Source organism: Hippopotamus amphibius, chromosome 12, assembly GCF_030028045.1.
Source record: "Hippopotamus amphibius kiboko isolate mHipAmp2 chromosome 12, mHipAmp2.hap2, whole genome shotgun sequence".
In the NCBI taxonomy this organism is placed as follows: Eukaryota; Metazoa; Chordata; class Mammalia; order Artiodactyla; family Hippopotamidae; genus Hippopotamus; species Hippopotamus amphibius.
In genome coordinates this window covers 82378502-82395731 of record NC_080197.1, presented here as the reverse complement: position 1 = coordinate 82395731, position 17230 = coordinate 82378502, and the positions used below count along the sequence as shown (strand labels likewise).

The following is a 17230-nucleotide window of genomic DNA, read 5'->3' as shown; positions in this document are numbered from 1 at the left end:
CTAACACAACTAAACATAATTGCATCATAGTCCTGATTGGTTGTGTAATGTGAACTTTCTTAATTTTTCACAGTGTGTTGGGAATAGTCGGTGTATGTAATTGTTGAATTTAGACAAAGAATTTATTTGGCATGGTAAAATTCTCCTTTGGGTGTTTAGACATGCTTTCCTACTATTGCCGCAGGGAGCTATTTATGTAAGTGAAGAAAAGATTTATAATAGATTTCTCCATAATTACGTGAATGTAAAAGGACTTTCCAGGAAAAATTATAGTCATTTCTTTTACCTGTATTTGTCTGTGTTATTAAGTACATGATTTTTTTAAGAACTTTTATTGAGATACAGTTGACATACAATAAACTGAATATATGTATAGTGTACAATTTGGTATTTTTTAAATTCGTAATGTATATATGGCAATCCCAATCTCCCAATTCATTCCACCCCCAACCCTCCCCGCTTAAGTACATGATTTTGACAGAGGATCTCACTTCCTTATCTTAGAATTCTCCTGTAAACTCCTCGAGATATTACTGAAACTAACCTTTATTTGTCCTTAAATGTTTATTTTTATTTATATATATGACTTTTCAGTAATACTGTGTGTTTCAGTGGTTGGAAATAATAATCTAGGTAGCCTCAATACAGAAAACAATGTGCTATCTAGTGCCCATCACAAAACCTTAATCATTTTATGTGTTTGGTGATGAAGATACCCAGGAAGGAACATTTCCCTAGAGATAGCATTAATCTACTTTTTTGACAAAATACACTGTATCTGGTCTAAAATTATTTGCACAACATGTTCAACTTTTAAGAGGACCACTTTGGAAAATACGCTCTTTCAGACTTCAGCCTGATGCCCAATTTGCTAGCCATACAACCCTGAGCAATACATCTCTCTCACTTGATATGTGCCCAGTGTTAAGAATAGTTGTCTCTAGTTAATATTTCTTTAGTTACATATTAGCCATACATTTGAATAGCCTTATGATAGGAAAATGTTTGCCTCCTGTGTTTTTGTCAGCACTTTTGAGATTCATTATGTGTTTGAAATTTACCAAATACTCACTCCTCATCTCCTAGGCCTTACTCATCTCAGAATTGTTCATTTCTTCAGTCTGTATTTGAAACAAAGTTAAAATGGCAAGCATGGAAAATAGAAGCAGAGGGAGAGAAATTTCTTTGGTCTACATTTCTGCTTATTTTCATTTGCTTATTTTTTACTCACTAAGTTATATATTTTTACTTATTTACATATTTTTTTAAATGTTACTTATTTACATATTTTAGTCTTCCTTTAATATTTTCTTCAAACTCATTATCCTATCTCTAAAACCCTTCTTACCTTCCTAGATTTCCACAGATCTTTGTCTTCATCTATCTCATCCTGTTACCACTCACATCACAGACAATTTCCTCAACACATATTTATGTATTTCCACCTGTTCTATCCTGTATTCTCCTTTTCCACCTTGTTTTATCTGGTGTGTTCTCAAAATCATAGCATGCATAAAAAAATGCAGATTCTTTAACATACTAAAATTATCAGAGTGTTTCTGCTGATTTTATTTTGGGGTAAAAAGTAAGGAAGGTGGGATTGTTAACAGATTGAGGGAATGGAAACACAAAGGGCAGGAAATAAATACATTCCCGATGTCTCATGTACACTTATCTGAGGTTGGATCTCATTAGCTATGAAAGTAAGTGACAGAAGAATCAGGCATTTGAGTATGATTATTTGAGTAAAATCTAAAGGTATATTGGTATATTGGCACTGTTGATTGATGATGGGTAGGGGTGTGTGTGTGTGTGTGTGTGTGTGTGTGTAGTGTTAAACACACAATCTGGGCTAACATACTTATAATGACAGGTTTCATTTTGCTTTTATAATGCAAACCTCTTGATTGAACAGGAATTGGTATCCATCCTAACTCATCAATATAATCTGTAGTGAAAAAATATTTTTCCATGTTTTCGAAGTCACTTTATTTTCCTTCTAATTCATCACATAAAAAAATCAACAGTTATACTCATTATTTAGTTTATTTTCTGGTAGAACTGCGAACAAACTAAAGATTGAATTCTCTATCCAGGTACTCTGGAAAAGGAAACTACTGTTCTTCCTGGTATAACCAGCTATAGAATACAAGTGAGAATTGGATTATTCTATCTGAAACATCACTTTGCTAACTTTACCTTAAACGCTAGTTGTCAATGTTATGTTTTTCATTGATATCATTATTTTATTTTTTTCTTCTTCCTTTTCTTTCTTCCTTCCCTCCTCCCTCCCTCCCTTCCTTCCTTCTTTCCCTCTTTCCTTCCTTTTGCCTTTCCTTCTTTTCTTTATTCCTTTCTTTTTGTTTTTGATGTATTCATAGACCAGGAAAAGTAGAAGACATTAATGGGAAACCACACAAGAGTGACAGTGTTTATCCTGGCTGGTTTGACTGATGACCCACAAATGAAAATTGTTTTATTTATCTTCCTACTTCTCACCTACTTGCTAAGCATCACTGGCAACGTGATCATCATCACACTCACCCTGGTGGATCCTCATCTCAAGACCCCCATGTATTTTTTCCTTCAGAATTTCTCCTTCTTAGAAATTTCCTATACTACTACATGTATGCCTAAATTGCTGGTTATGATGGCAACTGGGGACAAAACTATTTCCTATAATGGATGTGTTGCTCAAGTGTTTTTTGCCTTCCTTCTTGGAGCATCTGAATTTTACTTGCTGGCAGCCATGTCCTATGACCGCTATGTTGCCATCTGTAAGCCCCTGCATTACACCACCATCATGAACAGTAAAACCTGCATTCAGCTTCTCTTCTGTTGTTGGCTTGCTGGCTTCTTTACCATCTTTGTACCTCTCCTCTTAGGTCTACAGCTTGATTTCTGTGCCTCCAATGTTGTTGATCATTTTTACTGTGACACAACTCCCCTTATGCAGATCTCCTGCTCAGACACACAGCTCATTGAAACGATGGGATTCATTTCTGCCTCAATGACTCTTGTGGTCACCTTGGTAACGGTGATCATATCATATATGTACATTGCATTAACAATTCTAAAAATTCCTTCAACTCATCAGAGGAAAAAAGCTTTTTCAACGTGTTCTTCTCACATGATTGTGATATCCCTTTCCTATGGCAGCTGCATCTTCATGTATGTTAAACCTTCAGTCAAACAAAGAATATCTTTTTCCAAGGGAATTTCAGTGCTCAATACCTCTGTTGCCCCACTTTTGAACCCTTTCATTTATACCTTAAGAAACCAACAAGTGAAGAAAGCCTTTATGAGTATGATACACAGGATTGTTTCTTTCTCAAAGAAATTAGTATGAAACTGCACTATGTATAAAGAAAATGAACAAAGGAGTATCAATCAACAATAGTGTATCCAATGGTATCTTCCAATACATATATCCTCCTTTTTTTCCTCATTTCTTCAAGATTCATCTTTATCTCTTTAAAGCTTTATTTTCACATAAGTTTTGTGCTTTAATTTTAATTTTCTTTGTATTCTTTTATAGAGCCTTCTTCCAAATCTCACTTCCTTTTCTTTGTATATATATGAAAGAAATTGAGACACATTTTTAATTTGTTTCTTTATCTCTCAATTCTAGTTAGTTAGGCCTACAAAGTATCTTTACATTTGAACTATATTTAAGGCAGTGTGCGATACTGTATTTATTACTATCTTTTAGTTGTAATCACTTAATACTTAAAAGTAATATTCATTTATATTTTTTGTAGTGCTACCAATTTATTGGTGCACATTCTATTTAGTTAACAGAAAATTGTAACATGAATTAGTATAGTGTTGATACTGATCTTTGAAAATGTTTATTAAAAATATGATTGTTGTTTTAATATATTCTTTAGAAATTAATTATAAGAAAGTATATTTGAAAAATACTATCTGACAAGCGAAAGAAATACAGGCAGGAAGAAAACTACATACACTATGTAACTGACTGGACAATTTTGTATGTTTATTTAAAAATTATAAAATGAACTGTATCTTAAAGGATATTTGGATCTTGAACGTAATTTCAGGAAAAAAAAGTATATTTAAACAAATTATTACACTTTTGTTGACAATTTAAGTATCATTTTTATCCATTTTGTGAATGTATATCTAATGATCCTGAAACATTATCAAAGGTTTAGGAATTTTAAAGCACAAAAATTGAAATATATATATACATATATGTGTATATATATATAAAACATTTTGAGACAATCTAATTAAAATAAAACTTAAGGCTTTCTCAATTTCTGATTAATTTTGATTCTGTTTTGTGCTAATTGGAATGCATTTTCTTAAAAAGCATATTGTTCAAGTTAAACCACTAATTTATCATTGAGCTACTCTGAAATACTTTATTTATATATTTTAAATATTTGTCATCTCTCTTTATTTAACATAGAGCATGTATTGAAACTCTTGATAAGGATGTATCCCTATTCTTACCTCTTTCCATACCAAGGCAGATTAAAGTTACATCATCTGTCACGTCCATTATTTCAGTTTGTCTATGAAATATCACTTAGCTTATTTCTATTCATACCACTACCATCACCTTCTCAATCCTGAATCCTCAGATAGTTTACTACTACTGTGTTTTGCTTTTGTTTTTGATTAAGTTGGATCTCTAACAATTAACACAACTTTTATTTATTTATTTATTTTATAATTTTCTTTTTTTAAAATCTTATCTGTTGGTTGTGTTGGGTCTTCATTGCTGCACATGGTCTTTCTCTAGTTATGGCGAGCAGGGGCTCACTTTATTGTGGTCTGCGGGCTTCTCATTGCAGTGGCTTCTCTTGTGGAGCACAGGCTGTAGGCGCAGGGGCTTCAGTAGTTGCAGCATGCAGGCTCAATAGTTATGGCTCATGGGCTCTAGAGTGCAGGCTCAGTAGTTGTGGCACACAGGCTTAGTTGCTCTGCAGCATGTGGGGTCTTCCTGGAGCAGAGATTGAACCCATGTCCCTTGCATTGGAAGGCAAATTCTCAACCACTGCGCCACCAGGGAAATCCCAGCATAACTTCTAAATAAATAAATACAGGTATAACTTATTTCTTGAGAAGGCTTCCATATGAAATGCTAAAATGCTTTATCCTTAAATGCTTTCACCTTTTCTGCTCTAGTGAAGTAGACTGAACAACAAATATGATATTAAGATAAGACCTCAATTTACTGACTAGTCAATAAATCACAGACACTGGTAGATGTTTTATGTAAATCATATAATTTGGGGAAAAATAGTGTGATATAATAATTATTATCATTATGCCTAAGATCAAAGGATAGCTCAGTGAGGCTGTTAGTAAGAGAAATAAAAAAAAATCCTGTTAAAAACTGCAACTAAAAGAATAAAATACTTAAGAAGAAATTTAACTAGAGAGGTAAATTACTTCTATTCTGAAATTATAAAACATTGATGAAAGACATGAAGATGATACAAATAAATGGAAAGATATCCTGTTTTATGGATTGGAAGAATTAATGTTGTTAATGTATCCACACTACCCAAAGCAATCCACAGATTTAACGAAATCCCTACCAAAATATCCATGACATTTTCTACAAAACTAGAACAAATAATCATAAACTTTTCATGGACTCACAATAGATCCCGAATAGACAATGAAATCTTGAGAAAAAAGAACAAAGCTGGAGATATCACTCCCAGACTTCAGACAGTACTATAAAGCTACAGTCTGCAAAACAGTATGGTCTTGTAAAAACAAACAAACACAATGAATCAAGCAAACAAACAAAACAGATACATATATCAATGGAAAAGAATAGAAAGCCCAGAAATAGACCAACACAGATACTGTCAATCAATCTATGACAAAGGAGGCAAGAATATACAATGGGGAAAAGACACTCTTTTCAGTAAGTGGTGTTGGGAAAATTGGACAACTACATGTAAAAGAATGAAAAAAGAACATTTTCTCATATCATATACAAAAATAAATTCAAAATGGATCAAAGACCTAAATGGAAGACCTGAAACTATAAAACTCCTAGAAGGAAACACAAGCAGTACACTCTTTGACAGTGGTCTTAGCAATATGTATTTGAATCTGTCTCCCCAGGCAAAAGACAACAAAAACAAAATAAACAAATGGGGCCTCTTCAAATGTAAAAGCTTTTGCACAAGGAAGGAAAACATCAGCAACCTAGTGAAGAGGAGAATACATATACAAAAGATATTTCTGATAAGGGGTTAATATCCAATATGTAAAGAACTCATACAATTCAATATAAAATAAACAAACAACCCAAGTAAAAAATGGGCAGAGGATCTGAATAGACATTTTTTTCAAAAAAGACATACAGATGGCCAACAAACATGAAAAGGTCCTCAACATCAGGAATTATCAGGGAAAAACCAATCAAAACAACAATGAGATGATCATGTCAAATCTGTCAGAATGGCTATCATCAAAAAGACAATAAATAATAAAATGCTGATGAGAATGTGAGGAGAAGGGAAACCTCGTGCACTGTAAGTGTGAGTGTAAACTTGCAGCCATTGCGGAAAACAGTATGGAGTTTTCTCAAAAATTAAAAATAGAACTACTATACAATCCAGTCATTCCACTCCTGGTTATTTATCCAAAGAAAACAAAAACACTAATTTGAAAAGATATATGCATGCCAAGGTTCATAGCAGCACTACTTACAATAGCCAAAGTATGGAAATAACCTAAAAGTCCATCAAGAAATGAATGGGTAATTGAAATATGGTATGTGTATATATGCAATAGAGTATTACTCATCCATAAAAATGAATGAAACTTTGCCATTTGTGGAAATGTGGATGAACCTGGGGGGGTATTATGCTTAGGGAAGTAAGTCAGACAGAGAAAGACAAATACCAAATGTTTTCAATTTTGTATGGAATCTAAAAAATAAAGCAAACAAATAGAATAGAACCAGACTTACAGAGAAGAATCTAGAGGTTACCAAAGGGAAGAGGGGTTGGTGGAAGGTCAAAATAGGTGAAGAGGATTAAGAGCTACAAAGTGCTATGATTAAAACAAATTACTTAGGGAGATGAAGACGGCAGAGTGGGAGGAGGCTGAGCTCACCTCCCCCCATGAGTACATCAAAAATATATCTACATTTAGAGAAGAGCTAACACCTATCCTTCTCAAACTCTTCCAAAATATAGCAGAAGGAGGAACACTCCCAAACTCATTCTACAAGGTCACCAACACCCTGATACCAAAGCCAGAAAAAGATGTCACAAAAAAAGAAAATTACAGACCAATATCACTGATGAATATAGATGCAAAAATCCTCAACAAAATACTAGCTAACAGAATCCAACAGCACATTAAAAAGATCATACACTATGATTAAGTGGGGTTTATCCCTGGGATGCAAGGATTCTTCAATATACACAAATCAATCAATGTGATACATTGTTTTAACAAATTGAAGGATAAAAAACATATGATCATTTCAATAGGTGCAGAAAAAGCTTTTGACAAAGTTTAACATCCATTTATGATAAAAAGTCTCCAGAAAGTGGGCATAGAAGGAAGTTACCTCAACATGATAATAGCCATATAAAACAAACCAACAGCCAACATCATTCTAAATGGTGAAAAACTGAAAGTATTCCCTCTAAAGACAGGAACAAGACAAGGGTGCCCACTCTCACCATTATTATTCAACATAGTTTTGGAAGTGTCAGCCACAGCAATCAGAGAAGAAAATGAAATAAAAGGAATCCAAATTGGAAAAGAAGTAAAATTGTCACTCTTTGCAGATGACATGATATTATACATAGAAAACCCTAAAGATTCTACCAGAAAACTGCTAGCACTAATCAATGAATTTAGTAAAGTAGCAGAATACAAAATTCACGCACAGAAATCTCTTGCATTCCTATGCACTAACAACGAAAGAGCAGAAAGAGAAATTAAGGAAACACTCCCATTCACCATTGCAACAAAAAGAATAAAATACCTAGGAATAAACCTGCCTAAGGAGGCCAAAGACCTATACACAGAAAACTAAAAGACACTGATGAAAGAAGTCAAAAATGATACAAACAGATGGAGGGACATACCATGTTCCTGGATAGGAAAAATCAACATTGTGAAAATGACTATACTACCCAAAACAATTTACAGATTCAGTGCAATCCCTATCAAATTACCAATGGCATTTTTCACAGAACTAGAACAAGAATTCTTATGATTTGTATGGAAATGCAAAAGACCCCGAATAGCCAAAGCAATCTTGAGAAGGAAAAACAGAGCTGGAGGAATCAGGCTCCCTGACTTCAAACAATACTGCAGGGCTACAGTGATCAAGACACTATGGTACTGGCACAAAAACAGAAATATAGATCAATGGAACACAATAGAGAGCCCAGAGATAAATCCACGCACATATGGGCAGCTTATCTTTGACAAAGGAGGCAAGAACATACAATGGAAAAAAGACAGCCTCTTCAATAAGTGGTGCAGGGAAAATTAGACAGCTACATGTAAAAGAATGAAATTAGAACACTTCCTAACACCATACACAAAAATAAACTCAAAATGGATGAAAGACCTAAATGTAAGGCCAGACACTATAAAGCTCTTAGAGGAAAACATAGACAGAACACTCTATGACATACATCAAAGCAGGATCCTTTTTGACCCACCTCCTATAATAAAAGAAATAAAATCAAGAATAAACGAATGGGACCTCATGAAACTTAAAAGCTTTTGCACAGCAAAAGAAACCATAAACAAGACTAAAAGGCAACCCTCAGAATGGGAGAAAATAATTGCCTGTGAAACAACGGACAAAGGATTAACCTCCAAAATATGCAAGCAGCTCATGAAGCTTCATACCAAAAAAGCAAATAACCCAATCCACAAATGGGCAGAAGACCTAAATAGACATTTCTCCAAAGAAGACATACAGATGGCCAACAAACACATGAAAAGATGCTCAACATCACTCATCATCAGAGAAATGCAAGTCAAAGCCACAATGAGGTATCACCTCACACCAATCAGAATGGCCATCATCACAAAGTCTGGAAACCACAAATGTTGGAGAGGGTGTGGAGAAAAGGGAACTCTCCTGCACTGTTGGTGGGACTGTAAGTTGGTATAGCCACTATGGAAAACAATTTGGAGGTTCCTTAAAAAACTACAAATAGAACTACCATATGATCCAGTAATCCCACTCCTGGGCATATACCCAAAGAAAACCATAATCCCAAAAGAAACTTGTACCATAATGTTTATTGCAGCACTCTTTACAATAGCCAGGACATAGAAGCAACCTAAATGCCCATCAACAAATGAATGGATACAGAAGATATGGCATATATATACAGTGGAATATTACTCAGCTATAAAAAGGGATGAGATGGAGCTATATGTAATGAGGTGGATAGAACTACAATCTGTCATACAGAGTGAAGTAAGTCAGAAAGAGAAGGACAAATATTGTATGCTAACTCACATATTCGAAATCTAAAAATGGTACTGATGAACTCAGTGACAAGAACAAGGAAGCAGATACAGAGAATGGACTGGAGAACTTGAGGTATGGGAGGGGGCGGGGGGTTAAGTGGAAACTGAGAAGAAGCGAGAGAGTAGCACAGACATATATATACTACCAAGTGTAAAATAGTCAGTGGGAAGTTGTTGTATAACAAAGGGAGTCCAACTCGAGGATGGAAGATGCCTTAGAGGACTGGGGCAGGGAGGGTGGGGGGGACTCGAGGGGGGGGCGTCAAGGAAGGGAGGGAATATGGGGATATGTGTATAAAAACAGTTGATTGAACCTGGTGTACCCCCAAAAAAATAAAAAAATAAAAAAAATAAAAAAAAAAATACTGTTCCAGTTAAAGTGCTGATTATCATGGAACTATTTTGAAACGGTTTACTTATATATTTTAAATGTATGTTATCTACTACTTATTTAACATAGAAGATGTACTACAACTCTTAATAAGGGTTTAGCATTTCTAAAGTGAAACTTCCCCACTCCTGCTCTTCCTCCTTCCAGGTTACATCATCTGTCTTTTCTGCTACTTCAGTTAGTCCAGACATATCACCTCACATTATATCTAATAGAATCATTATCGTTAACCTCTGAATTCTGACTCTCCAGGTAGTTTAATAGTGTTGTTGTTGTTGTTTTGTTGTTTTTAATTGGTTTTTGAACAAGTAACACAGCTTCTTAAATATAGGTACAACTTATTTCTTAAGAGAGCTTCCACCTGAAATATTCAGCATGACCCTGAAATGCTTTCAGCTTTTCTGCTCTAGTAAAGGAAGCTGAACAACAAAACTGTTAATAAAATAAGATCTCTATTTTGTTGTCCTCTAACTAAGTTACAGTCACTGGCAGGTGTTTTGTTATATAATTCTGGAAACAGTGGTGTGATATAATAATTATTAGGCATTATGCATAACAGCAAAATATATCTCAGTAAGGGTAAATCATTTTGAAAGACACAGAACTGAAATATAGAATTATGCAAATGTAAACTTGGGAAGCATTAGTTTCCAGTATGCCATTTAAGGAGTAGTGAGTTTTGTACTGATTAATAAAAGATTACTAGTAGTAATGGTTAAAAGTAATGATCAGTAAAAGAGGAAAAAATAATACATGAAGGTGTATCAAGAAAATGGAGAAATTAATAAAATTAAAATTATCCCCAACAGAAGCTAAACTGAGACTTAGAGAAAGCAATTAAATAAGTACATCATAGAAATGCTAGGTATATAGTTCCTGTAATAGAAAATGAAAGAATTAAATAATAATGTAAAGGTAATATGGACAATAACATGGACAAGTACAGGACTCAACAGTTTTCATCAATTTTAACTTCCAGTGTAATTCTGTTAGGACATATTAAAAAACCTCTGTTTGGTGAATATGGCCAGTATTTAAATGGCAAAATAAATATTCAAGGGTAAAGAAAATGTAGAATTGAAAGAATGAAAAGTAATGAAGGTGTTTCAGAAATAATACAGTAAAGATCATAAGAAACTATTGAAAATCACTGTCTCATGAAGAATTGACCAGCAAAACAACTGCAACACATATCTAACCCTGGTTTGAAAATTGCTTGATTAATCAGATCTGCTCCTATGGTTTGACAACAATACATGTATTGAAGGAATTATAAATAATAAATGATGCATAACCCCTTACATATTATAAGGAAGATAAAATTAAAGAAAGTATTTTTTATTTCTCTTTTATTTAGCTTTCCTGTAGCTTTATTTCTTTCCATATGTAATACAGATTTTGGAAAGCATCAACTCATTTCTTGGACTAAATTTAAAACAGTAAAATAAATGTGGATACATTGATACATTTAGCAACATGTAGGATGCCGAATACAAAATAATAAATGATGAGGTTTTCTGTAAAGTAAAATAAATGAACACTTCAGGAATTATAAATTAAATTCAGAAACTGGATGAAAAATTAAAATAACAAAAGTTTAACTTTTGTAGATATAATCTGAACTTAAGCATCTATTTTTGAGGCAAAGCTTTTGGAACTCAGCTTATAGTGGATACTAATATTTAGAAAATGTATTTCAACTATATTTTCTTTAATGTCATTAGAAAGTACAAATCAAGAAACTTATATACCTTGACGCTTTAAAATATTCATATGGTAGGAGTCAAACTGGAAACAATAAGGCAAATTGTGTTTTGGCAAATAGGAGCTACACAAGTTATTAAAGTGGAGAGAAATCTTAGGGTATCATGATCACCAAACCAGTTTCTTACACAAATTTAACTATCATGTGATATTTATGCAGAAAAAACATAAGTGCTCATGAATAGGATTTTGAAAAAGTTTCTTTGGTTATCAGTTTTAAAAAAATGTAGTAATTTAAACTAATCGTCTTTATTGTGTAATGTTGCTAAGAGTCATAAAATAAAAATAAGAACCGATAACTGGAGATAGAGTTCATTCAGCTTGGACTGACAGATGACTCACAGCAAATTGTTATTTTCCTGTTTCTATTTTGCAAGAATAATGTTGCACATGATGGAGAACTTATCCTCTTTATCCTGCCAAATCCACTCCTAAAGATTTTAATATATTTTTCCACTAAAATTTCTCCTTAAAAATTCTCATCCACATTGATCTATACTCCTAAATAACTGTGACTGAAGACTAAACACTTTCCTAGGGTGTAAGTAATCAATTTTTTTTCATCTTTTTTGTTTTCTCCCTAAACATACTTGATAAATCCTAAGCATCAAACAAGGAAAACAGAGACCACAAGTACAAAGCAGCACCTACTGATGAAGACTCTGGAGAAATTCCTGCCCTTTGCTAGTTTCTGAAGACAAAATTCGGCATTTATGGTTTTTCAAAGTGGAAGATCCTGGGCTTTTAGTTTAGAGCACTGAAATCTTATGCCCTTTGAACCAGCACAATGAATCCATCGTTTCTCAAAAAGCAAAAAACACATATGTGAATAATCCATTCCTTGTTTTGGTTAAGGTTTTCTGCTCTATCCTGTATGCCAGAAAAAAAATAACATCCCATTTGTAAGATTAATCATCATCCGGAGCCTTTAATGTTTGCACACAGTTTTGAGAATGCAGTAAAAAAAAAAATCCCATTCATATCAGAGGGAGATTCAAAGATGAAAAGCCATGAAAATAACAGAAATAGAAAAAAACCCCCAAATATGCACATGCATTTACCTCACAGTCTGCAAATAATTAGAATTAATAGTTTCAATACAAAGCTAAATAACAATTTAAAATACTTGATATTGAGTTCAATGAATACTTAGCCAATAATTCGAAGCAGAAGAACAGTGGATCATGAGAGAAGACACATGAAATATAGCAAAGAAATTAAATAAATATAAAATATCAGTCCAAGGAAACAGGTTTTTATAATAATGTATAGGGTATGAGAAAGACAAATATCGCAACGGTTTAAACAAAAATTAATTTATTTTTCACTTCATTTAAATGTTCAGGCAGTGTGTTGAAACTCATCCACAAAATCATTTCATTGTTGGTTTGGTCTACAATGGTGTCAGAAATCTGGATTAGTTCCATCTTGTTTACATGCAGTTCCTGCTGTAATTAATCATATTCATGGCTCCAAATGCCTTGCCATTACATCTGCATTTCAAGAGTCAGAGAGAGTAAAATGGAAGAGGAGAAAAACTCCTTTTATCAGAGGAGACGTTTTTCTCCAGAGGATGATCCCTGGAATTTGTACTAGGTACCTCCATCCTTGGGACAGAATTTAGCCACTTGGGCACAAGTTGCAAGGAATGCTAGCTATATATGTAGATACATTTTCTATTAATATAGAAGATGTGGAGAATACTTAGTTATCTTGAACTGTTAGTTTAAGATCCCATAAAAAGTATCACAAAGACTATTTGGAGAAAAGGCAGCTTTCAGAAAAGAAACCAACGTCCTATATCACATAAAGTGTTAGATATGTCTGCAGTATTAATAATGTTGCATTGACAGGAACAATGTTTCTTTGACAGGCTAGGTCCTTCCTCTAATATTGTCATTTTTTATTACCAACTAAAATAATCTTTTATTTTTCCACTTTCAAATCATTATCTATGTATTTGGGATTTCAAAGCATGAGTGTGTGGGAGAGCAAACACAAGTTATGAAAATCTATACTGAATTCTTGAGAGACATAGTTAAAGTAGTTTTTAAAACATGTTTTATTGTTTAAAACACCTAGTGCCTAGGGAGAACCCAGTATAACATGTAAATTTGTGATCCTAAGGATTCATATTCTTGGACCTCAGAATTCTTCATAATCTTTGGATATTTTCCATCAGGGCACAGAAAGCATAAATACTCCGTGGGCATCAGTGTTGATTCATTTGATATGACATTATGGATAATACTTAGAAAGGCATTCAGTACGTAAATAAGTAAATTGTAGTAATGGAGAAGTGTAATACACTAGTCAAAAAAACTGAAAAAAAATTAAAAAGCATTGATCAAACCATGTACAGTTGTCAGAAATAGGTAAGAGGAAACAAACATAGATGGAGGGGTAGAGGGCGATCCACTCAGAGAGGAATGGAACATCAGTGTGCTCTGTTCAGCATGAAGATAAAAGAGTTAAATATTGAAGCAGAGATGATTTTGTGTCAATAAATCTATGTATATATCTTCTTTGAAAATGTTGGCAATTTTAAGTATTTTGGGGAGTTTGATTTAGGACTCAAAAAGATGAAAAGAATTGGTATGTCTAAAGTTGAGACCATATTACCTGTTAGAATTTTTTAAACCACTTTTGTTTTATTTTTTACCCTTAAGAACTCACATTTTCTAATCTTTTAAATTTAGATTTGGGAAAAATTGTGAAAGAAGACATATGGAATACTGTGATTAGTTTTTAAAAAAAATCCTTTTAAAATGTATCAGATATTCACACTATCTAACACAATTAAATATTATTGCATTCATAGGCCTGACTTCTAATGCAAACTTTGTTAATTTTTTACAGCTTGTGCTGGGAATAGTTAGTGTTACAACTGTTGAATTAAGACAAAAAAATAATTTTACATATTATAAGTTTGATTTAGGTGTTGGATATATGAATTCCTACAGTTGTTGCCATTGAGCCACTTGAGCAAATGAAAAAAAAAATGAGAGAATATTTCATAATTATGTGAATGTAAAAAAATGTAGAGGAAAAATAATAGTCTTTTCTTTTATCTGTATTAGTCTTCATTATTGACTACATAATTTTAACAGCAGATCTCATATCCTTATCCTAGAATTCTCCTGTAAACTCCTCTATATATTATTGGAACCAACACTTATTTGTCCTTTTATGATTATTTTTATTTACATATATGCCTTTTTAATAATAATGTATGTTTTAGAGGTTTCAAATAATAATCTGGAGAGCCTCAATGCAGAAAATATTTTATCGTGTCCATCGCAAAACCTTGATCATTTTATGTGTTTGGTGATGAAGATACCCAGGAAGGAAAATTTCCTTAGAGATAGCATTAATCTTCTTTTTTTTTTTTTGGCAAAATACACTATATGTGGTCTAAAATTATTTGTACAAAATGTTGCACTTTTATGTATATAACTTTAGAAAATATACTCTTTCAAATTTCATCCTGATCCCCAATTTTCTAGCTATACAAACCTAAGCAGTATGACTGTCTCACTTAATACATACCCGGTGCTGAAAATAGTTATCTCTAGTTAATATTTCTTTAGTCACACGTTAGCCATACATTTGAATAGCCTTATGATGGGGAAATGCATGCCTCCTAGATTTTTGTCAACACTTTTGAGAGTGATTATGTGTTTGAAATTTACCAAATACTCATTCTTCATCTCTTAGGCCATGCTGATTTCAAAATTGTTCATCTTTTCAGTGTGTATTTTAGACAAAGAATAAAATAATAAGTGTAAAAGAATAGAAACATGTGGAGAGAAACTTCATTGGTCAACATTTTCTACTTATTTTATTTGCCAATTTTTACTTAATTTACATATTTTTAATTTTTAAAATGTTTACTTCCTTTTTGCATATTTTAATCTTAATATTTTCCTCAAACTAACTATCTTATCTCTAAAAACTCTTCTTACCTTTCTAGGTTTCCATAAAGATTTGTCTTTCTCTTTTCTCTACCTGTTAAGCCTCTTACAATTTCCTGAATACAAATTTATACATTTCTATCTGCCTTTATATCCTGTATTCTCATTTTTCACTTTATTTGGACTGGTCTATTCTCAGAATAATAGCTTGCATAGGAAAACTTCAGTTTCTTCTTATACAATCTAAAATTATCAGAATGTTCCAGCTGATTTTGTTCTGGGGTACAAAGTGGTAAGGGTAGGATGGTAAAAGACATTGAGAAAATGGAAATACTTAGGACAGCGAACCAAATACACTCTCGATGTTTCATATTCTCTTATCTGAGGCTGGAACTCATTATCCAAGAAAGTAAATGACACAGGAATGAGGTATTAGAATGTGACTAGTTGAATAAATGGTAAAAGCGTACTGGTCCTTTTTAGAGATGGCTAGACTTTATTCTTTCCATTTAATTTTTTTTCCATTTAATTCTTTAACTGTAATTGTTTACAGTGTTATGTTAGTTTCAGGTGTACAACATAGCGACTCAACACATATACATTATGAATTGATCACTAAGTTTAGTAAGCATATGGATGGCTAGACTTTTTTTTTAAAAGGTCTTTATTGGAGTATAATTGCTTTACATTGTTGTGCCATTTTCTGCTGTACAACAAAGTGAATCAGCTGTATTTCTATATATATCCCCATGTCCCCTTCCTCCTGGGACTTCTTCCCACCCTCCCTATCTCACCCTCTAAGTCACCACTAATCATCAAGTTGATCTCCTTGTGTTATGCAGCAGCATCCCACTAGCTATCTATTTTACATTTGGTGGCGTATATATGTCAACGCTACTCTCTCACTTCATCCCAGCTTCCCTTTCACCCCCCGCCCCAATGTCCTCAAGTCCGTTCTCTGCATCTGCATCTTTATTCTTGCCCTGCCACAAAGCTGATCAGTACCATTTTTTTAGATTCCGTATATATGCGTTAGCATACAGTATTTGTTTTTCTCTTTCTGGCTTACTTTGCTCTGTATGACAGACTCTAGGTGCTGGATGGCTAGACTTTATATGTGTGTGTGTGTTGTGTCTGTGTGTGTGTGTTAAATGCACACATGAGCTTATGTACTTGTAATGACAGGTATCATTTTGCTTTTATTATACAAACTTATATACAAACTTATTATACAGACAATTCAACAGGAAATGGCATCCATCCCAAACCTTGCATATAATCTAGAGTAGAAAAGCATCTTTCTATGGTTCAAAGGTCCTCTTGATTTCCCTTCCATTTATTCATATAAAACAATTGACAATTACAGTCATTACATAGGTTATTTTCTGGTAGAACTGCAAACTAAAGATTGCATTCTCTGTGCAAATACGCTGCAAATGCAAACTATTGTTCTCCCTTGCCGAACCATCTACGAAATGTGAATGCAATTGTGTTATTCTCTCTGAAACACCATTTTGCTAACTTTACCTTAAACGCTCATTATCACTGTTATTTTTCCATTGGGATCATTGTTTTCTTTCTGTTATTTGTTTTATTTTGTTTCTTTTTGTGTGTGTGTGTAGACTTGGAAAATTAGAGGACAGTG

General features: G+C 33.3%; 1 protein-coding gene across 1 annotated transcript; it reads left to right on the top strand.

Annotated features, from left to right (window-relative positions):
- Positions 1–2404: 2404 nt before the first annotated feature.
- On the top strand, positions 2405–3349 carry LOC130833252 (olfactory receptor 6C74-like). Its single transcript, XM_057702696.1, has one exon. The coding sequence runs from the start codon at positions 2405–2407 to the stop codon at positions 3347–3349; it is 945 nt and encodes a 314-aa protein (XP_057558679.1).
- Positions 3350–17230: the final 13881 nt, after the last annotated feature.

Bases quoted from the DNA above. Each gene is read 5' to 3' on its own strand.
- LOC130833252 (XM_057702696.1), top strand. From the start codon at position 2,405: ATGGGAAACCACACAAGAGTGACAGTGTTTATCCTGGCTGGTTTGACT.